Source organism: Typopeltis vanoorti, chromosome 17, assembly GCF_054136105.1.
Source record: "Typopeltis vanoorti isolate ZY-2024b chromosome 17, IOZ_Tvanoo_1.0, whole genome shotgun sequence".
Lineage (NCBI taxonomy): Eukaryota > Metazoa > Arthropoda > Arachnida > Uropygi > Thelyphonidae > Typopeltis > Typopeltis vanoorti.
In genome coordinates this window covers 53,224,794-53,250,550 of record NC_143565.1, presented here as the reverse complement: position 1 = coordinate 53,250,550, position 25,757 = coordinate 53,224,794, and the positions used below count along the sequence as shown (strand labels likewise).

The 25,757-nt window shown below is 37.4% G+C and overlaps 1 protein-coding gene across 1 annotated transcript in view; it reads right to left on the bottom strand.

The window, feature by feature from the left end:
* Positions 1 to 25,757, bottom strand: part of LOC150097392 (equilibrative nucleoside transporter 3-like) — a 234,354-nt gene that overhangs the window by 40,231 nt on the left and 168,366 nt on the right. Inside the window, exons 10-12 of the mRNA XM_090407415.1 lie at positions 12,807 to 12,874; positions 11,207 to 11,318; positions 724 to 809 (exon numbers count right to left, since the gene is read on the bottom strand). Of these exons, the coding sequence (XP_090263541.1) occupies positions 724 to 809; positions 11,207 to 11,318; positions 12,807 to 12,874 (266 nt within the window). The remainder of the gene's footprint in view (positions 1 to 723; positions 810 to 11,206; positions 11,319 to 12,806; positions 12,875 to 25,757) is intronic.

The window sequence follows — 25,757 nt, the reverse complement described above, 5'->3', positions numbered from 1 at the left end:
GACAGATTAATGGATTATCATTTATAGAAATGATTAAATATGAAAACAGATGATATCATAGAAATATGCAGGCTATTAAGAGGATCTTATGACTGATATAAAAAAAAATTTTCAGAGAAGAGCAAAGAGGTAAGCAGAACAGAAAAAAAAATGAGGATATCTTAGAAAGCTAGTACACATGCAATACAAGAAGATGTATTGCTGAATGAACTTCGTAGTGTTATATAAGCCAAACAATACTAATAACTAATGACGAGTGTCAAGGGCTTTTTACATGGGCTTTTTCAATTGAAGGTGAGTTAGCAATTTCATAAGGGGGGGTAAGCAGGGTTTTTCTCCCAGAAGCTCAGGTTTTTCATCCCAGTACAGACAAATCAGCCTTCAGAACACAAGCAATTTACAGACAAAAAAATACTGCTGTTAGTGATGATGGGTGGTAGATGGTAGTAGTGTCATAGTAGGAGAATTAAGTAGTAGTGGAGAGCATGAGATGTATTCAGTGAAGTAGAGCAGTGTGTCCTCCAGCAATGAGTCCTTGGACTCCTTGGAGGTGTCACATAATAATAACTAATTCATACTATGAATACTAATAACTTCAAAGGTTGTTATAACAGACATGTTGCAAGTTGAGCGGGCCTCCTACAATGAGTCTATTGACTCCATGGAGGTTACTGTAATAATAATAATAAAATAATAATAATAAATTAGTTAAATGGAACTTACTAATGCTAACCAACCTGTTGCCACTCGCCCAGCTAAATCACCAAGGTTGAACAGGAGAAAACAGCTTACAGGAAGAAATAAACGACCTTTAAAAATATAAAGAAAATATATTTCATCACATAAAGTGAATCACCTACGTAGTAAACAAAACAATACAAATTAAATATTTCTTTTTGCTATTATTACTATTTTATAAAATAATCAGAGATCTTACAATAATAATATTCTTACTGCTATTATTGTTATTTTATATTACTACTATTACTATTATTATTACTGCTATTACCCATCCATAAACAGTAACAATAACATAAATAGTGAAGGCTAATCCCACTCTCTTCATAAAAGCTGACACAGGCTTCAAAGTAGGTGGGATTAAATTACCTCACTCATCTACACGTAATCCTTATAACCAAAGAATGCAGATTATGTAATAAAACAGTCAGTAAAGTATATAACAATAAAGAAGATACTGATTATTATGTGATAATATCATTAATATAATATTACTATGTAACATGAAAAAATAATGTAATAAATTATTCTTATTATTAAAAAAATGATGTAAATAAAAAAATTAAGATATTATGTTTTTTATGTTTATTATTATTATTAAAAGAATATTATTATGTAAGTTAGTATTAGCATTAATGGTTGATGTGAAGTTAGTGGTTGGTGTGTATAAGTTAGTATTAGCAATGATGGTTGGTGTGAATGACCTAAGAAGTGCTGTGAATCATGTAGCAAGAGATTTGAGATTGATATTAAGGACAGTACAGAGGAAAGGTGTCAAAGGGAAGATAGTGAGTATGTTGCCTTGGTATGATAATACCATAGTATGAATGCAGAAGTATGATAATGCAATGATAGTATGAATGCAGAAGAGCAGCAATAATGAATGGAACTATCGAATCAGCATACATCAATGAAACAGCACGAATTCAATTCAATGGAAATAACTCCACTGTGAATATGCAGATACATAAGACAAAGTGACACAACATCAAAACTATTCATAGCATGCCTAGAAGAAATATTCAAACTTTTTAATTGGGAAGAAAAAGGTCTGAAGAAAAATGGAAAATATTTAAGCCATTTATGCTTTGTAGATGACAGTTATTTTAATTTAAGTCCACATCTATAAATTCCAAATTGCTAGCAAACAACAGTTGGCTTAGAGATAAACCTAAAGAAGAACCCAAGTTATATTCAACAGCTATGCACAACTAGAACTAATAAAAATCAATGATGATGAAATTAAACAAGTGGATCACATATAGGTAAGACAACAGATTTCGATAGATCAAAATACCACAAAAGAAGTCAAAAGACAAATGATGCTTGGTTGGAATTCATTTGGAAAATTACAGTCAACATTCAAAAGCTATTTACCACTGTCAAAAACTAAGAACAACACAATTTAGTATGGAAAGATGTATGCTTGGTATCACAAAAGGAATACTTGGATAAGAACTCGAACCAAAGTCTTAAATTATAGAAAGAGTCAACTATCTGAAGTGGCAATGGACTGGGCATAGTGCTCGAAGACAAGACCAACAATAATCAAAAGGAGTATTGTCTTGGATTTCATGGAAGGAAAAATTACCAGAACACCAGGCAAACTTGGCCTAATTATAGGCCAGTCTGTGTGTCATCAGTAGTTGTTAAGATCTTGGAGAAAGTAGTGAGGGACCGTATACAGCATTGGGCAGATGAGGGTAATGTTATCTGTGAGAGTCAACATGGATTTGTGAAAGGGCGCTCTTGTTTTAGCAATATGCTAGCCTTTTTATAATAAAGTTACAAGAACATTAGATGAAGGAAAGGCATATACTGCAATTTTCTTAGACTTAGCAAAGGCATTTGACAGGGTGCCACATGATAAGCTGATATTTAAGTTGCAGCACATGGGTCTGGATGTCAGATTGGTCAACTGGATTCAGGATTGGCTGTCTGATAGGTATCAGAGAGTTGTGTATGGTGGAGCAGTTTTAAGGAAGCAGAGGGTTACAAGTGGGGTCCCACAGGGCTCAGTACTAGGACCTATATTGTTTAACCTTTATATCAATGACATTGCAAGGGGATATTCAGTTGTTTGCGGATGATGCATAGCTGGGAAGTATTATTAGTAATAGTGCAGATGTGGTAGCCCTGCAAGAGGATTTGAATAAGCTAGATAGATGAACAAATGAATGGGGGGGTGTCAGTTTAATGCAGCAAAATGTAAGGTCTTGAGGTTTGGGAAACATCGATGGGATGCTGCATACTCTATAGGAGGAGTTATACTGGAGGAAGTAGGGGAGACAAGAGATCTGGGGTTGATAGAAACCTGAAATTTAGGGGACATATTGCAAAGGTGGTGAAGGTAACACAGAGGATTGCTGCAATTATGTGAAGGACACTGACCTGCAGAGATAAAAGAGTTATCATTCCGTTGTATAAGTCTCTGATCAGACCACACTTAGACTATTGTTCTCAGATTTGGTCCCCAGGATTTGAAGGGGATAAATTAACTGTGGAAAGGATACAAAGACGGATGACAAAGTGTGGTCTCAGGACTGTACAAGGATAGTTATGAGGATCGGCTGAGGGAATGTGGACTGCAGAGTTTGGTGGATAGAAGGAGAGTTGATATGATTGAGACTTTTAAACTGTTGCGAGGTGGTTACAGGGTTAACACTGGGGAGTTCTTTCGCTTGGTTGAACAGCAGGAAGGAGTGATGACAAGAGGCCATCCCTGGAAGTTACAAAAGGAAACTGTGAGAAAGAGGGTGAGGAGTGGTTTCTTTGCATGGAGGGTGGTTGAACTGTGGAATGCATTGCCTGATGGAGTGGTGAGAGCGAGAACGGTCAATGAGTTTAAGGAGTGGTATGATAGACTTTGTGTTTCTTGGGGGGGGGGAACCTCACCTCGATGAATCTTGACAGACTTTATGTTCTTAGGAAGGACCCCCACGATGAGTCTTTTGACTCCATGGAGGCCTGAATAATAATAATAATATTATAATAATAATAACATAAAAATTGTGATGGATTGATGAAATCATCATATTTGCAGGAGTGACATGAGTAAGAAAAGCCACTGACAGGTAAACAAGTTGACTGTATTGGCTGGCACAAATGATTTGAAGGTGAGAAATGTGCAATGAGAGAAGATATGAAAGAGTTGTTAGTGGAAGTGAAAATGAAGAGCAAGAAAGTAAAGATTGCGAGTCTGCTGTTTCGGTATGAGAGGATAGAACTGAGAAGGAGGACCATGATTGCCAATGAGTCAATGAAAAGATTGTGCAGAAGGAATGGTGTGCTGTTTATTGATGTATGGAATGAGTTTGATGAATGAAAACACTTTTATATGCCTGACAGACTGCATTTGATGCTTTTGGAGTTAAATATTTGGAGAAAGTGTTTAGTGAGAGTGTGGTAGGTATTATTACCACCCTCTCAAAACCAGATAATTATTATTATTACATAACACTACAATAGCCTGAAAAGAGCTCTAAGGACATACTATGAACAAGAAACAGGCAGCCAAAATACCATACAAACTTAATGAAACACAATGTATTCGTTCATGTTTCCAGTTCAGCGATGCATCAAGACATTCCAAGTTATCGTATGCGAGCGTGTGTGCGTGGCATGCACGAATTTCACAATCAACAACTGCAGTGGAAATCAAACCTATTAAACATAAGTTTGATTTTGTAACTTTCCAACACAGCAAACAAACTAATAAATAATAACTAACTGGTGTCGTTCTCAGATAAGCTTACAAATAAGCTTCGAAGATGAAAACTGAGAAATTACATCTCATCCAAGATCTCTCTCTCACCTCCAGGGAGTCCAAAGACTCATTGAGGGAGGGCACCTACTTTACAACTCTCTCTCTCCACCATTCCACCATCCATAACTATCTTCATCAACGCCATCTACTGCCGACCACCACCACTAGTATTTTCACAGACAATCATAAACATCCAATCCCACAGTGGGATTCGAATCTGCAGCCTTTTGGCTGAAGAGCAGATGAGCCAACAACTCGCCCAACCAGGCTGGGCAAAGGTATATTAGGGAGGATGAAATCTAGTATGTGTCTGGTCCCCCTGATGATAAATGAGCATGGGTACAGTAATGATCAAGCAATGCCGAATGTCATTTCACAGATTTCCAATTTAAATGGGTTGGTAATGACATTACACAAGGGTAACTATGGATATAAAGGGATGTTATATTTGTGTACCTTCCTTACCTAGTAGGTAAGGAAGGTACATATATGCAAGAAGTATCTGGAATAAGGGTGAGGAGTTTTGGAATTGGTAAGCTCAGCTTGGCTGAAAATTATAGGCATCACTGAGACCTGGTTGACTGAAAATGATATAGTTATAGGGAGAGAATGTAAAGGGTATTGTATTTTCAGGGAGGATAGAAGGAACAGGACAGAAGGTGGGGTACTGTTGATGATAGCTGCAAAATTACAAACAACAAAATTAGAAGTCAAAGAGGATATTAGGTCTAAGGGAGATGGTTCATTTGAGTTTGTCTGGTGTGAGATAGAGGCAAATAAGACAAATTACAGATGTATAAATTCCAAACATTGTTAAGATAGCTCATACGTTTATTAAGATAACAATTGTGAATGAATTAAAGTAGAAAGTTATGTAATATTAACAAATAAATATGTATAAGCTAAGTACAAGTTTAAGACGTGAAGACAGTTCGTAGCCACGGCGTCCAATCGGCTGCTGCCGTATGCGTGACGACACCGCCGAATGAGGGAGCTGTTTCGGAGTATAAAAGTTTCGGCGGGAATTCGAATCACTCTCTTTTCTCTTATCTCTTATCGTCGATCTCTTGTGTCTCATCTCCGAGGTTCGTCGGTGCCTAGTTTCCCGTAGGAGAGCTATGTAGAGCTTGCCGCCACGTGTAGCAAGGATCTCCCCTTGCTATGCATGTCACATTGGTCAAAGCTGCAAATACAATGTGTTCAAACACATTAGGAGAAAGAGCCGCTGATGAAATCCATGTCAGCATACAGATCTGTGCATGAGTGTTTTCAGTTCATGTAGAACAAAGGAACAAAGTCCGCCATCAGAGGAGGTACAGTGAATAGACCAGAATACCTAGTCAAAGCAAGAACGGTAAGCGAAGATTTTCTTATATTAATGTAGGATTAAAGCATCCGTGGAGTAAAGAAACAGAAGTTAAGAACACACGCTATTTACGTGTTGTGCCATAGGAACAGTCTGCAATTTGGACACTTTTGTCTACTGTTAAGAAGAAAACATATTAGGCTCCAGCCGAACAGGAGGCTGAGCTCCGGACTGTTTAAGTGATTTAAGAAAAGTAATGTCATATGATCAGAAAGTAGTTAAGTGTTAACAGATATTTTGGGGGAGAGAATTAAGTAGAAATAAGTACTATTGTCCTAGAGAATTACATGTCAGATTTATTGAATTGTCTAGTGTTTATATGTAATGTTTCATGTATGATATTATCAGCTAACTTAATTGTGAGTCTGAGGATAGATATATGTACAGAAGTGAGGAATTTATGCCCAGTAAGAGATCATAGTGCAGAAGTTTAAATGTGTTTAATTTAAGTAAGGGGAACCCAGACTCTCTTAAGGTTAAGAATTTAAATAACATGTATACTTGTCTTTGTGAAAAAATAAATGTTTCTTTTTACATAATCAATTGAGTTTGTCATATCTTCTGCGGATTTGAATTACCATTTGGAAAATTTCGTACCATGCATTTAAAGGGGAAACCAATAGTGATGTGAGAACAGGGACCACGACTGCATGTATCTTGATCCCTACAATTTTCTTTAAGTATTTTAGATAGTGCATCAGAATTTAGTTGCTGGCTGGCGCAGTCTTTAATCTATACAAATTTGTCGGCAACTGAATATCTGATAGTAAGAGAAACAAAGTTTAATGATAACTAGTAATAGAAAGTAAAAGACAATTAAAGATTAAAGATAAAACAATCAGAAAACGGGAATATAACAGTAGCAAGTAAGAGGAAAAATTACTATGGTAGATTTAGAATGTCTTTAAGCGATGCTCATAGTTGGAAGGTGACTGAACCCAAAAAAATAGTTGAGTTGCTGAGTGATCATTTTGCAAAGGTGTATCATTGAACAAGCAGTTGGACTGGATAACATATTAGCCTGCGTACTACATGAATGTGCAATAGAATTAGCATTACCTTTGATGAAGTTGTTCAATCTAAGTCTCATCTCTGACAGGGTTCCAAGGAAGTGGAAAGAGGGTAATATAGTACCATTGCATAAAGGTGGCTCCAAGACAGAGGTAGCAAGCCACAGACCAATTAATATATCAGAAGTGGTTGTTAAAGTATTGAAAAAGTTGGAAAAAGGTAAAATACAACAGTGGGTGGATAGGGATGCGACACCAGAGAGGAGTATATGGTGGAGTGTAGTTCAGGAGAATGATGATGATGACTAGTGGAGTACCTCAGGATTTGGTGCTAGGGCCACCACTACTCTTTAATTTGTATATCAATGACATAGGGAAAGATTTAAGAGAAGATATTCAGTTGTTTGCTGATGATGCAAATCTGGGGAGAGCAATAGCTGATAAAGGTGATGTAGATATCCTGCAGGATGATTTAAATAAATTGGCATTGTGGGCAAAGGATAATGATTGCCAATTTAATGTTGTAAAATGTAAGGTTACGCACTTCAGGTTAAAAAGGTTGAATATGATGTATCACATTGATGGTATGGTTTGCAGGAAATTGATGAAGCTAGGGACTTGGGGATAATGGTGGACAAAGAGTTAAAGCTCAGAAGGAATATTGCAAAAGTTGGTAAAATAGCTCAATGAATTACTTGGATGTTGAAAAACAAGCTAACAAGTAAAGATAGGGAAATCATTATTCCTCTTTATAAGGCTATGATTCAGTCATATCTTCACTACTGTGCACAGATTTGGTCACCTGAGTTTCTTGGGAACCAGGAAGTGGTCGAAAAGATTCAAAGATCAAGATGGTGATAAGTCTGTGGAATATATCCTATGAGGACAGGTTGAAAGTTTGTGGGTTACAAAGTTTAATTGATAAGCAGAAAAGAGGGGACATAATAGAATCTTTTAAGATATTAAAGTGGTTTTATAAAATTGATGCAAGTGAAAATTTTCATGACAAATAGTCAGAGAACTAGGGGGCCATCCATGGAAGTTGTGTAAGAGTGTGGTTAGCATAGGGTGTGCAACCAGATTTTCTGCATGGAGAATGGAAATGCCAGAATTAGTTGTGAGTTCCCTGATGGTGAATGGATTCAAGGAGAGGTATGATAGGATTTGTATGTATGATGGTTGATTTAGGTCTCTCGCAATTAGTCTCTGGACTCCATGGAGATGCCACAAATAATAATAATAATAGTCTATTTTGATCACCAATATTGTACAGTCCTGATATAATTTTTGTTATCCATCCTTTACACCGGGGCCAGATTTAAAGTTGCAGTGGCCCCCTAATCTATAATGTTTAAGAAGGCCCCACTGAGTAAACTTTAGATTTAACAGTTTTTTGGAGATTCTTATATTGATCTGAAGCCCTAAGCTGTAGCTTGTCTAGCTTATGAATGCTCTGCACCCTCTCCAAGGTGCAGAACATGGTAGAGAATCTAATCATTCACTTCAAATCCTGGTGAACAGATCAAAGGACAATAATCCAGATGTGGTCTCATCAGAGCTTTCATAACCCTTTATGTCAGTGTCATCCCCATTATTGCAGCAATCTTTCGAGTTGTTCAGATATTTGCAATATGTTCTATGTACTTCAAAGATTTTACATTTTGCAATGTCTACAAATCACCCAAAATCCCTTGTTTTCTCTGCGAAGTGGATAAGTATGAAACATCCCATCTGTGGATCCCAAATTTAAAAACTTTAGATTAAACGTACTAAGGTGTGTACTGACTTTTCAACGTTAATCCTACAACAAACCCTTACCAGTTTGTATATCTCTATCATATCACCCCCCCCCTCTTCCTCCTATATACTAGACTATGCAAATTGCATCTTCTCAACCATTCTTCATACTTAACATTTCAGAGACCAGAAACTACCTTAGTCAATTACCTCTGGACCCTTTCCAATATCTCTTCATCCTTTTGAAAACCAGGTGCTAAATCTCTGCACAATAGTCCATATAATGACCTAATCAAGGCCTTATACAATGGAACTAGAATCTCCTTGCTTCTACAAGTCAATGTCCTTCGCATCATTGCCAGAATTCATTGTATTGTCCTCTAAATTTTAGATCCTTTCCCAACATCACCCCAAAATCTCTTATTTCTTCCACCTCTAACAATATATCCCCACCAAGTGTAAACTCTACATCCTAGTTTGTTTTCCAAATTTTAAAACTTTACATTTTGCAACATTAAACTGGAATCCCCCACTCCTGTGTCTGTTCGTTCAATCTATTCGAGTCTTCCTGTAAGGCCACAACATCTGCTCTACTCCTCATGGTTCTTCCTAAACTTTGCATTATCTGCAAAAAACTGAATCTCCATTCAAATCTTCTCTAATATCATTAACATACAGGTTAAACAGCAATGGTTTAACCTAAAACAGACCCTTGATGCATATCACTAGTGACGTTCTTCATCTTCTGGGATATTGATTCTGCATACACAACTTTCTGATATCTGATACCTATCAGATAGCTAATCTTCAATCTAATGCACTAGTCTAATACCCAATCCTATCTGCTCTAGTTTGACTAGAGCAGATAGGATTGGGTATCATCTGGTAATCTTATCATCTGGTAATCTACCAAAAGCCTTTGCAAAATCTAAGTATATCATTGTGTATCCATCTCCCTCGTCCAAGCATCTATCACCCTATTACTAAAACATGACCTCTCTTTAGCAAATCTGTGCTGTCCATCAAAAATAATACCAATGTTGTCAACCAAATTGTGGATACTGGTTCTCACTAGTCTCTCCAACACTTTAACCACAACACCTGACATACAGATTGGTATAATTTGATGCATGAGTTCTGTCGACTCTCTTATGAAATGGTACAATCTTCATCTTCCTTTCATTCCACTCCTTTGGAACTTGTAAGACTAAAAAAAAAATATGCCAGGGCACATTTTATCCCTGTATCATTTTCTGTCAACCAGGTCTCCCTGATGCCAATACTTTTTGGCTAAGTCAAGTTGACCAATGACAAAAAATTCCTCTCTTTTATTTCTAATAGTTCTATTTGTGTACATGTATTTCAACATACCCTTGGGCCCTTAGTTTTCCTTGCATGATGTCATTACCAACCCATTCAAATTTGAAACTTATGAAACTGCATGCAGAATTCCATAATCATTTCTGTACACGCACACACTCATTTGTCCCAGGGGGTAGTCGAACCCATAGCTGCATCCTCCCCACTGCAGTAGTTCTAGTTTCCCTGATTTTGCACTTCTAATCTCTCAATAAATAACACTCTCTACAGACATCTAACTCCAAAACTATCAAATGCAATTCATCAGGCATATTATACAAGTGTTCCTTCATCCAACAAATTCACTCCATACAAAGTACCCACCATAGCTGCACGTTAGTTATCATGTGTGCTACCATTTTCACCAATCGATCATTTTTGGCATAACATTTTTATGTTTTTAAATGCATGAGGAAAGAGAATGAGGTGTTAGGAATGAATAAATGGCATTACTGGATAAATTATTTATTCATTACTAATACTTTATTCCCAAGTGCCAGAGAAGGTAACCTCAGGCATATGGTCATGTTATTCAGCAGTTAAATCTATGAATATGGAATGTGCCCTGGGGGGGGGGGTGATCAGAGCGTACTAATGTTATTATTATTACATCACACCTGCAGGGAATCCAAAGACTAATCGAGGGAGGGCATCCACTCTACAACTTCTCGTCTCACCACTCTACCAACCTTCATCATCTAACACCAACGCCATCTACTGCCGCCTATCACCACTAGTACTTCACAGACAATCACAAACATCCATGCCCACGGCGGGATTCGAACCTGCAGCCTTTTGGCTGGAGAGCGGATATGCTAGCCACTCGGCCAACCAGGATGTTACCAAAATGATTTACAGAAAAGCTTATTTAACATAAAATTAAACATTCACAATACTTATTTTGAGTCATCAAACTAGAAAGCATTACTGGATTACATGCACTACAATTTTTTAATTTTTTAATTTCATTTACAAGTAATAGTTTTTCTTTCTTTCATTTTTTGATTCATTTTTATGTGTATTATAAGTGAACATTCTTTATTCATTTATAATACATGACTCTCACTATGGTAAACATTACTATAACAAAACTACATAAGATACTGTTAAAAAAATTCACTTTGGCAAATCATTTCTGCAATCTCTATTAGTTTTCTATACTGAAAGTCAATTGTAAAATAAATATAAGCAATATTATATAAAAATGTTTTTTAAAATTTCTTTACTTACCAGTCCATAAAGTTTTTGTCTTTGATGTGGATTTTGTAAGCACCTGAACTGCAGGAAAGACTGAAAGTGTTATCCAAAATGTAAAAAATACTGTAAAAGCACATACCCACATCTGAAAAGTAAATATATATTTATAAATAAACAAATCACATTGTTTGATAGATTCAGTTTACAATTATAGCTAAATTCCATATTTTATGCTGAATTAACTCACTATAGCAAATAGGGGTCAGTCCTGGAAGTTGTGTAAGAGTGTGCAGATTAAATTTTTTGCTTGAAGAATGATGAATGAGCAGAATGGACTGCTAGAAGTAGTTTTGAGTGTCCTGACAGTGAATTAATTTAAGAAGAGGTACGACAGGTATTGTGTGTATCAAGGATAGTGCGGGTCTCTCATGACAAGTCTTCTGATTAAGGAGATTCCCATATAACAATAAAAAATACTCCTGTAACAAACTGCTTAAAAGTCTCAACACAGTCCATAGGTAAAATACATGCTAAAAAAATTCACTATAATAAGCTGTCCACTAAAGCAAGAGTGTTTCTGTGATCCCTACAAGTTTGCTATAGATAGTTGGATGTAGAACATATTACCTTTTTTTTTTTTAAACTTTTTTTTTTTTTAAACTGGCTTTATATGGACTTGCTTTCATGCTGTAGAGTGAATTCCAGCTGAGTAGACTGATGCCAGGAGACCATTTTTAGGTGATTTGCAATACTAGCATTTGGATGATAAAGAGATAGAAGCACAAACAGACAAAAGTTGTGCCCAACAGTATTTGTAAAAGACCAGCAGACATGACTACCATGAGCATAGGCATTAAGTTTTCTACATTTAGCCCTTTCAAAAAATCAGATCCCTTGTTAATGATGAATTTGCAAGTGTTGGGGAACTTCGGTATAAGCTGTAAATGATGACTGAGTTTTTGTTTCAAACCACTTAAGTTACATAAGCTGTAACTTTTCTTTGCTTGAGATGGTCTAGATGCACTTTTTTGAAAACCCATAGCTTGGTTATAGGATGGGAATTTTGAACAGAGTGGGCAATGAAAGCCTTCATTCCCAACTCTTTTCAAACAAAAGTTATCCAACATGGATAAATTCTGTATGAAGATCACAAGTGTCTAGATCTGAAGAACAGAAACAGTAGTCTGAGCATGGAAAGGAGGAGTAAAAAATCTTGGAGAATGACTGAGAAGAGGGCATTCCACTAGAGATGAAACCTGGATGAGATTATGATCTGAATAACCAAGTATTAAGAATGAATTTAAAACACTTGTATGACAAGCATAATGGTGGTTGGTGTGTATACTCTCACAATGCACCTTATAACTCAAGCATACCTATAATAATAATAATATAATCTGTTAATATACAGATTGCTATAGTGGAAGGTTTTTTAGTGAACTTTCTTCAACATAGCATCACTCCTATGAAGCTTCGGATGGAAATTTTAAGCAAACTGTTATAATGATGTGACTGACTCTAGTGCTATTTGCATGAGAGTTACCAGCATTTGTATTAGCCAATCATGTTTAGGGTGAAAACTGTCAGCATTTAAACACTGACTGACAGTTACAAGAAGTACATATATACTTACTTGTTTCAATATAGTTCTTAATGGCAGAGATGGAGCTGATGCTAACTTCACAGAATGCTTTCCACCAACTAGGGGAAAAAAAAAATAAGCCATTTTATATACATTTATTTTTCAAGGGCTATTGATATGAGGAAATTTCAAAAGTTCTCTGCATACTGTTCATGCATACAAGAACAGCAGGATGGTATATGTGGATGCTTGGAGTGCGTTTGAGGAAAGAGAGGAATTGTATGCGAGAGATCATTTTACATTTGAATGCGGAAGGACGTAGGCATCTGGAGAGATTGCTGTTCTGAACGAGTCAGTGTGTTCCAGGGAGGATGGTAGCAGGGGTGGCCTCTTGTGGGAATGGATACTTGGTAGAAGGGAGACAATGTCAGGTAACACTGAGCCCAGTAGAGTCTAGAAGGGATAATGCTGGGTATAGAAACAATGGCATTTATATGCGTTATACTAATGCCAGGAGTATCCGGAATAAGGGAGAGGAATTGATGGCACAGATAGCATCAGCCTGGCCAAAAATTATTGCGATCACTGAGAAATGGTTGACAGAGGGGGATATAACAACAGGAATAGAAGTCGCTGGGTATAGCATTTTTCATCAGGATAGGAGGGGAAAAGCGTGGTGGTGGATATTGCTTATGATAAGTGATGACTTATGTCCTCTAAGAGTGGAGGCTTTGGAAGGAATTGAGACAAATGATTTTGAGAGCGTATGGTGTGAGGTAGAGGTAGGCAAGACAGGATATTTAGTGGATGTTGCTACAGACCCAGGAGCACAGAGGATGGGGACCAGGAGATGTTTAGACAGCTAAGTTTGGCAAGTGCAAGAAGAATGATTGTTATGGGAGATATTAACTACAGTAGTATAAATTGGAGAGAGGAAGATGCATGTAGCAACAGGGGAATGGAATTTCTAGAATTCTTGAGGGACAAATGTCTTAGGCAACATGTAACAGAGGGAACAAGAGGTTCAAGAGTTTTGGATTTGGTTATAGCATCAGAAGAGTTGATAATAACTGAGTTGACATCTCTCCCACCAGTTGGAGAGAGTAAATATATGGTTTTGACTTGGAAAATGAATAGACATGCAGGAGTATCAAAGAGATGGGAACTTATGTGGAATTATAATGCAGGTAATTATAATAGTCTTAGACGTCAACTTTGGGAAGTTTCATGGAGGGAGGAATTGGAAGGCCGGGATATCATTAATGCGTGGGAAATTGTGAAAGAATATTTGTTAGCAGCAATGGTAAGTTCTATACCACGAGTGAAAGAGGACACAATTTGGAGTAAAGTGGATGACAAACAATATTAAACAGGAATTGCATGCGAAAAAGAGGCTATGGAAGAGATATAAAGAGACAGGTGAAGAGAAGATGCATGAAGAATATAAGACACAGGCCAGAAGAGTGACTAGTGTGGTAAGGAAAGCGAAACTGGAATATGAGAGGAGATTAGCCCTAAGAACCAAAGAAAATCCTAGGGAATTTTTTAGCTATGTGGCCAGTAGGAGTAGAAATGACTGTGGAAGAATGATATTGTGGGATAAAAATGGGAATAGAGTGGCTGATGCAGAGGACATAGTGGAATTGTTCAATGAACACTTTATTGGAGTATTTCATCCTTGAGGAGTCAGTTTTAATGCTAGAGGGATAGGACTGGTTCGAGGTTTACAAGTACAAGAGGAGAGTATGTTTCAGATACTGAGTACTCTGGATGTCAGAAAAGCTGTGGGACTGGATGGTATTTCACCTCGAGTTTTGAGAGAATGAGCTAGGGAACTGACAGTGCCTTTAACCTGGCTTTTCAATGAAAGTCTGGCTTTGGCAAAGGTGCCCAGGGAATGGAAGGAAGGTAAGATAGTGCCATTGCATAAGGGTGGTAACAGACTGGAAGTGTCTAATTATAGGCCAATCTGTGTATCATCAGTAGTTGTTAAGATCTTGGAGAAAGTAGTGAGGTACCGTATACAGCATTGGGCAGATGAGGGTAATGTTATCTGTGAGAATCAACATGAATTTGTGAAAGGGTGCTCTTGTTTTAGCAATATGCTAGCCTTTTATAATAAAGTTACAAGAACATTAGATGAAGGAAAGGCATATACTACAATTTTCTTAGATTTAGCGAAGGCATTTGGCAGGGTGCCACATGATAAGCTGATATTTAAGTTGCAGCACATGGGTCTAGATGTTAGATTGGTCAACTGGATTCAGGATTGGCTTTCTGATAAGTATCAGAGAGTTGTGTATGGTGGAGCAGTTTCAAGGAGGCAGAGGGTTACAAGTGGGGTCCCACAATGCTCAGTACTAGGACCTATATTGTTTAACCTTTATATCAATGACATTGTCAGTGGATTGCAAGGGGATATTCAGTTGTTTGCGGATGATGCGAAGCTGGGAAGGATTATTAGTAATAGTGCAGATGTGGTAGCCCTGCAAGAGGATTTAAATAAGCTAGATAGATGGGCAAATGAATGGGGGTTTCAGTTTAATGCAGCAAAATGTAAGGTCTTGAGGTTTGGGAAACATCGATGGGATGCTGCATACTCTATGGGAGGAGTTATACTGGAGGAAGTAGGGGAGACAAGAGATCTGGGGTTGATGATTGATAGAAATGTGAAGTTTAGGGGACATATTGCAAAGGTGGTAAAGGTAACACAGAAGATCGCTGCAATTATGAGAAGGACACTGACCTGCAGAGATAAGAGGGTTATTGTTGGATTCTGAATATATAGAGATGGAGTAATTATTATTTGCTTCAGAATCCAACATGATCTTCAATCACAAAGGCTAGACTTGTAAATATTATTTAATGTAAACAACTTATTTCACAATTTAATATTCATATAACTACTTTAATTTTGTCTAATATTTAATTATTCAATCAAGATATATGTATTAATAATGAAAAGACTATTAAATATTATTAAGCTATTTTAGTTATTACTATGTTAATATAATAAGAACTTGTATTTGATAATTTAACTGCGCATTAATTAAAATATAAATATTCTTTATTTATTCCTGTTTGTGAAAGTTTAACGTTATGCAATAGCTCAATTTTATTATATTTTGTTTTGTTGTCGTGGAGATGCATGTAAGTAAGCGAGCGCGAGAATTGGAATACAACGTGAGGAGAAGGTTTATTAAAAAGAGTTTTAGATCACGAGAACAATTTAGGCGGGAAAAACAGATATATAAGTGACAAACGCTGGAATTATTAATATATTGGGAGCATTAGAGATTTATAAGAGAGAGATTGGCATTAGGTTGGAATCGGAGCATTCGGGAATCACAGTGCGATAATAGCGAGTCGGCAAGTCACTCAAGCAGCTAAATAAAGTCTACTAGTCGAGAGGCGGTTAGCTAATAAGTTGTAGAATAACAATTATAGCTACGGAAAACAGCTGAGTGACTACTAAATAGACTAGCAATACTTGAGTTGAGATTTAATTTCAGGGCCACCTTTCAAGGACACACGGAAACTTGAAGTATAGCATGAAGTAACTAGAGAATAATTAGAGGCAACAAAGCTAAGTTTAATGATAGCGGTGTTAAGAATTATGGTACCTAAAGGATTAAATTGACGTCGGAGGAATGAACAACTGTGCTTATAAAACCTAAAGTTAAGGAATTATTGTATTGCTTTATTTCATGAGTGATCGGTAGTACTTTATGCAACAACGTTTGTTTATGTATGTTGTGACTGATGATTAATTCAGTTATTGCTTAGAAGAATTATTTTAATGAGCGCCGTTTACTGTTCAAAGTGTTTACAGTTATAAAAAGTGTTTACGTATAAGTAAATGAAGAAGAAAAGATTATCGGTAAGATTATTCCAACCTTAATATTTTTGTACAGAGAAGTGTGTGAGTTTCATCTTAGAATTCCCTGATACTAACAGTAACTATTGTGGAGAATTAGCGAAGTGTAAAATTAAAAGTGTTTGTTTGTGAGGAAGTGTTACTGCAATTTTTATCGTATTTGGAACTTAAAGAACTGTGAGAAAGCTGTATTAGAGATAACAGATTTACCATTGTCTGAATTTGTATGACAGTATTATCAGAAAGGCCGAAGTGTTTATAATAACTTATTTAGTATTTTGATCTTAAGTGTATAATTTGTGATTATAGAATTAAATGTTTGTTTTTGTTAATCAAAAGTTGTATTTTGCCTGAATCTCTTTTACTGCACCATTCATAAAATATTTGAACCAAAGCGGGTAAATTAAGTAAGTCAAATATACTCGGCCAGTATATATTTTAAGGAGAAATAGTTGAAGGTTGATTTTTCTTCAATTCTTGAACTAATCCAGATATAGAGTGGCGCAGTCTTTAAATATAAATTTTCTATATATTTGAATTAGAAATCAACTCACAACTTATCAATTAGTTAAGAACATCGTAATTGTAATCATGTCGGATCCAAAGTATAGATTAAGAAGAAGTAGGATCCAACATTATCATTCTGTTGTATAAGTCTCTGATCAGACCACACTTGGACTATTGTTCTCAGATTTGGTTCCCAGGATTTGAAGGGGATAAATTAACTGTGGAAAGGATACAAAGACGGATGACAAAGATGGTTTCAGGACTGTACAAGGATAGTTATGAGGATCGGCTAAGGGAATGTGGACTGCAGAGTTTGGTGGATAGAAGAAGGAGAGGTGATATGATTGAGACTTTTAAACTGTTGAGAGGTGGTTACAGGGTTGACACTGGGGAGTTCTTTTTCTTGGTTGAACAGCAGGATGACAAGAGGCCATCCCTGGAATTTACGAAAGGAAACTGTGAGCAAGAGGGTGAGGAGTGGTTTCTTTGTGTGGAGGGTGGTTGAACCATGGAATGCATTCCCTGATGGAGCGGTGAGAGCGAGAACAGTCAATGTGTTTAAGGAGTGGTATGATAGACTTTGTGTTTCTTAGGGGGACCTCCCCCTCAATGAATTTTGACAGACTATGTTCTTAGGAAGGACCTCCCATGATGAGTCTTTTGACTCCATGGAGGCCTGAATAAAAAAAAATAATAATAATAATATATCTTCATCACCACGAAAACCAAATCTGTGTACAATAATCTATACGAAGGCTGATCGAGGCCATATATAATATACAATGGAACCAGATCTTTATTTCTGCAGATTATTTCTGCAGAATCCTCTGCATCATTGTTGTAATCTGATGTGATGACTTTACAACTTGTGCAGTGTGACTGCTGAACTTCAGATCCTTATTCACCACCATTTCAAGGTCTCTTGTCTCCTCAATTTTCTCCAAACTTTCCCCACCAAGTGTATACTTTTCATCCCACTGTGGTCCAAATTTCAAGACATTTCACTTTGCAATAACCCAGCCATGCTTAGTGAAAACTTGACTTGGTGGTCCCAAGCCTGGAAAAATGGGGAGGGTTTGAGTGCAGGGCTAGCAACCCAGGCTCAGAAAAAAATCTTTGCAATGCAAACTGAAACCTTCCAAAATGTGATACTGGATGAGGAAAATAGAACACAAACTGCCACGAACACGAGGCACCTCTGTGAAAGATTTGGGAATGTGGACCAGAAAGCCCTTCTGGGGAAGTAGAGGTGCAGAAGAAAGTGACAGACACTTTACCAAAAGACAAGCTTAGATTGTTTTAACATTCCAACTGGGATGTTGGAATGTTAGAACCATGTTCGAAACTGGGAAGACATACCAAGTCTCAAGAGTTCTAGAAATATACAGACTAGAAATAATGGGATTAAGCGAAACGATATGGATAGGAACTGGAAAAATCAAATTAAACTCTGGTCACTATTTAATCTACTCTGGGAACCAAAATACAAATGACCACACAAAGAGAGTTGCACTAATGATGACAAAGAACGCTCATGGTGCACTAATGGAGTGGAACCCAATATCCGAAAGAATACTAAATGCTAGATTTAAAGCGGGCAAGCAGAACACACAATAACTGTTATATATGCACTAATAAATGATGTGATCCAGGAAGAAAAGGATAATTTTTATAACATGCTACAGAGAAACAACAAATAAAAAAGATATGCAACTTATAATTGGAGACTTTAATGCTAAGGTTGGAAATGATAATACTAATAAAGAAACTGTTATGGGAAAGTATGCAGAAGGAGAAATAAATGAAAATGGAGAGTTACTTATAGACTTTTGTATGCTCAATCAGCTTGCAATAGGAGGGAGTCTCTTCCAACATAAAAAAATACACAAATGGACATGGATAGCACCAGATAGAAAGACAAAGAACCAAATAGACCATGTACTTATATCAAGGAATTGGAAGAAATCACTCCTGGATGTCAGAGTTAAAAGAGGAGCCAAGATATATTCAAATCACTTTCTCCTAACAGCTACCATGAAAGTAAAAATATTCAAAAATAAACAAACAGTGCACAACAGGAAGAGGTTTAGAATCGAAAACTCAAACACAAAGAGATTAGAAATACATTTATAACAACTCTACAGGATAAATAGGATAAACTCGAAAAAAGAGAAGGAGATAACATTGAGGGAAAATGGACTAAGATTGAAGACATACTAATAAGCACATCAGAAAAGATATTGGGATTTTGAACTAATACAGACAAGGAATGGATATCAGAAAACACCAAATCAAAAATAGAGGAGAGAGATAGAATAAAAGAGAAACTGTTACAGATTGATGAAAATGTTGAACAAGAACAAGCAGAAAGATATAGCGAATTAATAAAGAAATAAAAAGAAGTGCAAGAAATGATAAAAGAAAATACATACAAAATCTAGCACAAGAGGCAGAGGATGCTGCATATATAAATGATACTTGAAAGTTGTATGATATTACAAGGAAATTAAGTGGAAAAAGAAACAAATGGATAGTTCCTATATACAATAAAGAAGGAAAAACTATTATTATTATTATTGTTATTATTCAGGCCTCCAAGGAGTCAAAAGACTCAACGCGGGAGGTCCTTCCTAAGAACATAGTCTGTCAAGATTCATCGAGGGGGAGGTCCCCCCCTGAGAAACACAAAGTCTATCATACCACTCTTTAAACTCACTGACCGTTCTCACTCCCACCACTCCATCAGGCAATGCATTCCACGGCTCAACCACCCTCCACACAAAGAAACCACTCCTTACCCTCTTGCTCACAGTTTCCTTTCGTAACTTTCAGGGATGGCCTCTTGTCATCACTCCTTCCTGCTGTTCAACCAAGCTAAAGAACTCCCCAGTGTCAACCCTGTAACCACCTCTCAACAGTTTAAAAGTCTCAATCATATCACCTCTCCTTCTTCTATCCACCAAACTCTGCAGTCCACATTCTCTCAGCCGATCCTCATAACTATCCTTGTACAGTCTTGAAACCATCTTTGTCATCCGTCTTTGTATCCTTTCCACAGTTAATTTATCCCCTTCAAATCCTGGGGACCAAATCTGAGAACAATAGTCCAAGTGTGGTCTGATCAGAGACTTATACAATGGAATGATAACCCTCTTATCTCTGCAGGTCAGTGTCCTTCTCATAATAGCAGCAATCCTCTGTGTTACCTTCACCACCTTTGCAATATGTCCCCTAAACTTCAGGTTTCTATCAATCATCAACCCCAGATCTCTTGTCTCCCCTACTTCCTCCAGTATAACTCCTCCCATAGAGTATGCAGCATCCCATCGATGTTTCCCAAACCTCAAGACCTTACATTTTGCTGCATTAAACTGACATCCCCATTCATTTGCCCATCTGTCTAGCTTATTTAAATCCTCTTGCAGGGCTACCACATCTGCACTATTACTAATAATCCTTCCCAGCTTCGCATCATCCGCAAACAACTGAATATCCCCCTGCAATCCACTGGCTATGTCATTGATATAAAGGTTAAACAATATAGGTCCTAGTACTGAGCTGTGTGGGACCCCACTTGTAACCCTCTGCCTCCTTGAAACTGCTCCACCATACACAACTCTCTGATACTTATCAGACAGCCAATCCTGAATCCAGTTGACCAATCTGACATCTAGACCCATGTGCTGCAACTTAAATATCAGCTTATCATGTGGCACCCTGCCAAATGCCTTTGCTAAGTCTAAGAAAATTATAGTATATGCCTTTCCCTCATCTAATGTTCTTGTAACTTTATTATAAAAGGCTAGCATATTGCTAAAACAAGAGCGCCCTTTCACAAATCCATGTTGATTCTCACAGATAACATTACCCTCATCTGCCCAATGCTGTATACGGTCCCCTCACTACTTTCTCCAAGATATTAACAACTACTGATGACACACAGACTGGCCTATAATTAGACACTTCCAGTCTGTTACCACCCTTATGCAATGGCACTATCTTACCTTCCTTCCATTCCCTGGGCACCTTTGCCAAAGCCAGACTTTCACTGAAAAGCCACGTTAAAGGCACTGTCAATTCCCTAGCACATTCTTTCAAAACTCGTGGTGAAATACCATCCAGTCCCACAGCTTTACTGACATCCAGAATACTCAGTATCTGAAACACACTCTCCTCCTGTACCTCCTGACCTCGAACCAGTCCTATCCCTCTAACATTAAAACCGACTCCTCTAGGATGAAATACTCCAATAAAGTGTTAATTGAACAATTCCACTATATCCTCTGCATCCGTCACTCTATTCCCATTTTTATCCCACAATATCATTCTTCCACAGTCATTTCTCCTCCTACTGGCCACATAGCTAAAAAATTCCCTAGGATTTTCTTTGGATCATAATGTCAATCTCCTCTCATATTCCAGTTTCGCTTTCCTTACCACACTAGTCACTCTTCTGGTCTGTGTCCTATATTCCTCATGCATCTATTCACCTGTCTCCTTATATCTCTTCCATAGCCTCTTTTTCGCATGCAATTCCTGTTTAATATTGTTTGTCATCCACTTTACTATAAATTGCGTCCTCTTCTTCACTCATGGTATACAACTTACCATTGCTGATAACAAATATTCTTTCACAATTTCCCACGCACTAGTGATATCCCGGCCTTCCAATTCCTCCCTCCATGAAACTTCCCGAAGTTGACGTGTAAGACTATTATAATCACCTGCCTTATAATTCCACATAAGTTCCCATCTCTTTGATACTCCTGCATGTCTATTCATTTTCGAAGTCAACACCATATGGTCACTCTCTCCAACTGGTGGGAGAGACGTCAACTCAGTTATTATCAACTCTTCTGATGCTATAACCAAATCCAAAACTTTTGAACCTCTTGTTCCCTCTGTTACATGTTGCCTAAGACATTTGTCCCTCAAGAATTCTAGAAATTCCATTTCCCTATTGCTACATGCATCTTCCTCTCTCTCCAATTTATACTACTGAAGTTAAAATCTCCCATAACAATCATTCTTCTTGCTCTTGCCAAACTTAGCTGTCTAAACATCTCCTGGTCCCCATCCTCTGTGCTCCTGGGTCTGTAGTAACACCCCACTAAATATCCTGTCTTGCCTACCTCTACCTCACACCGTACGCTCTCAAAATCATTTGTCTCACTTCCTTCCAAAGCCTCCACTCTTAGATTACATAGGTCATCACTTATCATAAGCAGTACCCCACCACCATGCTTTCCCCTCCTATTCTGATGAAAAATGCTATACCCAGCGACTTCTATTCCTGTTGTTATATCCCCTTCTGTCAACCACTTCTCAGTGATCGCAATAATTTTTGGCCAGGCTGATGCTATCTGCGCCACCAATTCCTCTCCCTTATTCCGGATACTCCTGGCATTAGTATAAAGCATATAAATGCCATTGTTTCTATACCCAGCATTATCCCTTCTAGACTCCACTGGGCTCAGTGTTACCTGACATTGTCTCCCTTCTCCCAAGTATCCATTCCCACAAGAGGCCACCCCTGCTATTATCCTCCCCGGGACACTGACTCGTTCAGAACAGCAATCTTTCCAGATGCCTACGTCCTTTCTCATTCAAATGTAAACGGTCTCTCGCATAAAATTCCTCTCTTTCCTCAAACGCACTCCAAGCATCCACATATACCAGTCCTCTCTTGTCACACAATGAAAAAGAACAGATAAATAGATGGGTGGAATTTTTCTCAGAGAAATTTCAAGAAATGACTGATGGCAACCAGAGCCTAGAATTAAATGAACAAAATGCATTATTAGATATAAATTTGAACAAAATAACAAAAATAGAAATTACAAAAGCAATAACTCAGATCAAAACAGGTAAAGCACTGGGAGCAGACAACATACCAGGCGATATACTAAAAGCAAATCCAAAACTTATAGCAGAGATATTATATCCCTTAATAAATGAGATATTATTATTATTATTATTATTATTACATAGCACCTCCAGGGAGTCCAAAGACTCATCAAGGGAGGGTATACCTAATCCACAACTCTCCGTCTCCACCAACTACAACTATGTTCATCATTTACACCAACGGCATGTACTGCCGACCACCACTCGTATTTTGACAATCACAAACATCCATGCCCATGGCGGGATTCAAACCCGCGACCTTTTGGCTGGAGAGCAGATATGCTAACCACTCAGCCAACCAGGTGGCTGTTAGGACCATGGCATGGCATGGCATGTTAGGATATGGCAGAAAGAAGAGTAGCCTAAGGAATGGAATACTGGATTGCTGGTTAAATTACCCAAAAAAGGGAACCTATCTGAATGCAAAAATTGGAGAGGCATAACTTATGTTATAAGTAAAATACTTAAAAGGATACTACTAGAAAGAATCAAAATAGAAATAGAAAAACAACTAAGACCAGAACAGGCAGGATTTAGAGCCAATAGATCATGCACCGACCACATTACTACTTTATGAATTATCATAGAACAATCATTGGAATGGCAGGCAAGCTTATATTTAAATTTTATAGATTTTGAACAAGCTTTTGACAGTATAAACAGATCTTCCCTATGGAAATTACTTAGAAATTATGAACTCCCAGAAAAAATAATAAGAATAATTAAAAAAATGTATGAAGAGTTTGAAATTAAAATAACACATGGAAATACCTTCTCAGAACCATTTAAAACAAAGGCAGGAGTAAGGCAAGGTTGCATCCCCTACTATGTTTTTAATTGTCATAGACTGGGTGATGAGAAAAGTATCTCATGGAAATACAGGATTACAATGGTTACTTCAAAACCAACTCCATGATCTAGATTTTGCAGACGATATCTGCTTACTTTCACAGAAGCACCAACATATAGAACAAAAAACAACAACACTTGTAGAAGCAGCCAAAAAATTTGGTCTTAGGCTAAATGAATGGGGGTATCAGTTTAATGCAGCAAAATGTAAGGTCTTGAGGTTTGGGACACATCAATGGGACGCTGCATACTCTATGAGAGGAGTTAAACTGGAGGAAGTAGGGGAGACAAGAGATATGGGTTTGATGATTGATAGAAACCTGAAATTTAGGGAACATATTGCAAAGTTAGTGAAGGTAACACAGAGGATTGCTGCAATAATGAGAAGGACACTGATCTGCAGAGATAAAATGGTTATCATTCCATTGTATAAGACTCTGATCAGACCACACTTAGACTATTGTTCTCAGATCTGGTCCTCAGGATTTGAAGGGGATAAATTAACTGTGGAAAGGGTACAAAGGCAGATAACAAAGATGGTGTCAGGACTGTACAATGTTAGTTATGACGATCGGCTGAGGGAGTGTGGACTGCAGAGTTTGGTGGATAGGAGAAGTGATATGATTGAGACTTTTAAACTGTTGAGAGGTGGTTACAGGGTTAACACTGAGGAGTTCTTTTGCTTGGTTGAACAACGGGAAGCAGTCATGACAAGGGCCATCCCTGGAAGTTACGAAAGGAAACTGTGAGAAAGAGGGTGAGGAGTGGTTTCTTTGCATGGAGGGTGGTTGAACCATGGACTGCATTGCCTGATTGAGTGGTGAGAGCAAGAACAGTCAATGCATTTAAGGAGTGGTATGATAGACGTTGCGTTTCCAGGGGGGGGGGACCTCCCTCGATGAGGCTTGATAGACGTGTTTCTTAGAAAGGACCTCCCACGATGAGTCTTTTGACTCCATGGAGACCTGAATAATAATAATAATAATAATAAATAAAAATAAAACAATGTTGATGAAAATAAATGCAAAGCAAAATAAACAAATAACAATAGAAGAAATACTGCTTAAAGAAATAGAACAATTTATATACCTTTGTTCAATAGTATCAATAAAAGGAGGAACTACTGAAGATATAAATAGAAGGAAACAGCTGGCTTATTCAACTTTCAACCAACTTAGAAATATTTGGAAAAACAAGAATTTGTCTATAAAAACTAAAATGAGAATATTTAACTCAAATGTAAAGGCAGTACTAATGTATGGATTAGAAACATGGATGTTAAACAAAAAAGGTAGTTAACAATGTCCAGGTCTTCCTAAGCAAGTGTTTAAGAATGATACTGGGAATATATTGGCCAAAACAAATATCAAACGAAGAACTATGGAAGAGAACAAACCAGAAACCCATGTTGCAACAGATACATGAAAGGAAATGGAGATGGTTGGGGCATGTATTGAGGAAAGAAGATAAAATAATAGTAAAACAGGCTCTAGATTGGATCCCACAGGGTAAAAGAAGACGAGGAAGGCCAAGTGAAACATGGAAAGAACAATGCTGAAAGAAATAACAAATATCAATAAAAACTGGAATAAAATAAAAGCAGAAGCAAAAAACAGAGTCTGGTGGAAAATGGTGGTGGAAGACCTATGTTCCCAGGTGATTAAGATGAAGGGGATTAAGTAAGTTAAGTAACACTTTGCAATACTGAACTGACAGTTCCATACTGTTTCCCACTCACTCAGTCTATTCAAGTCCCCATGTAAGGCCACAACATCTGCTTGATTCTTCATCACTCTCTCCAGTTTTGCATCATCTGCAAACAGTTGTATATCACCAGTTAAACTGTCACAATATAATTAACA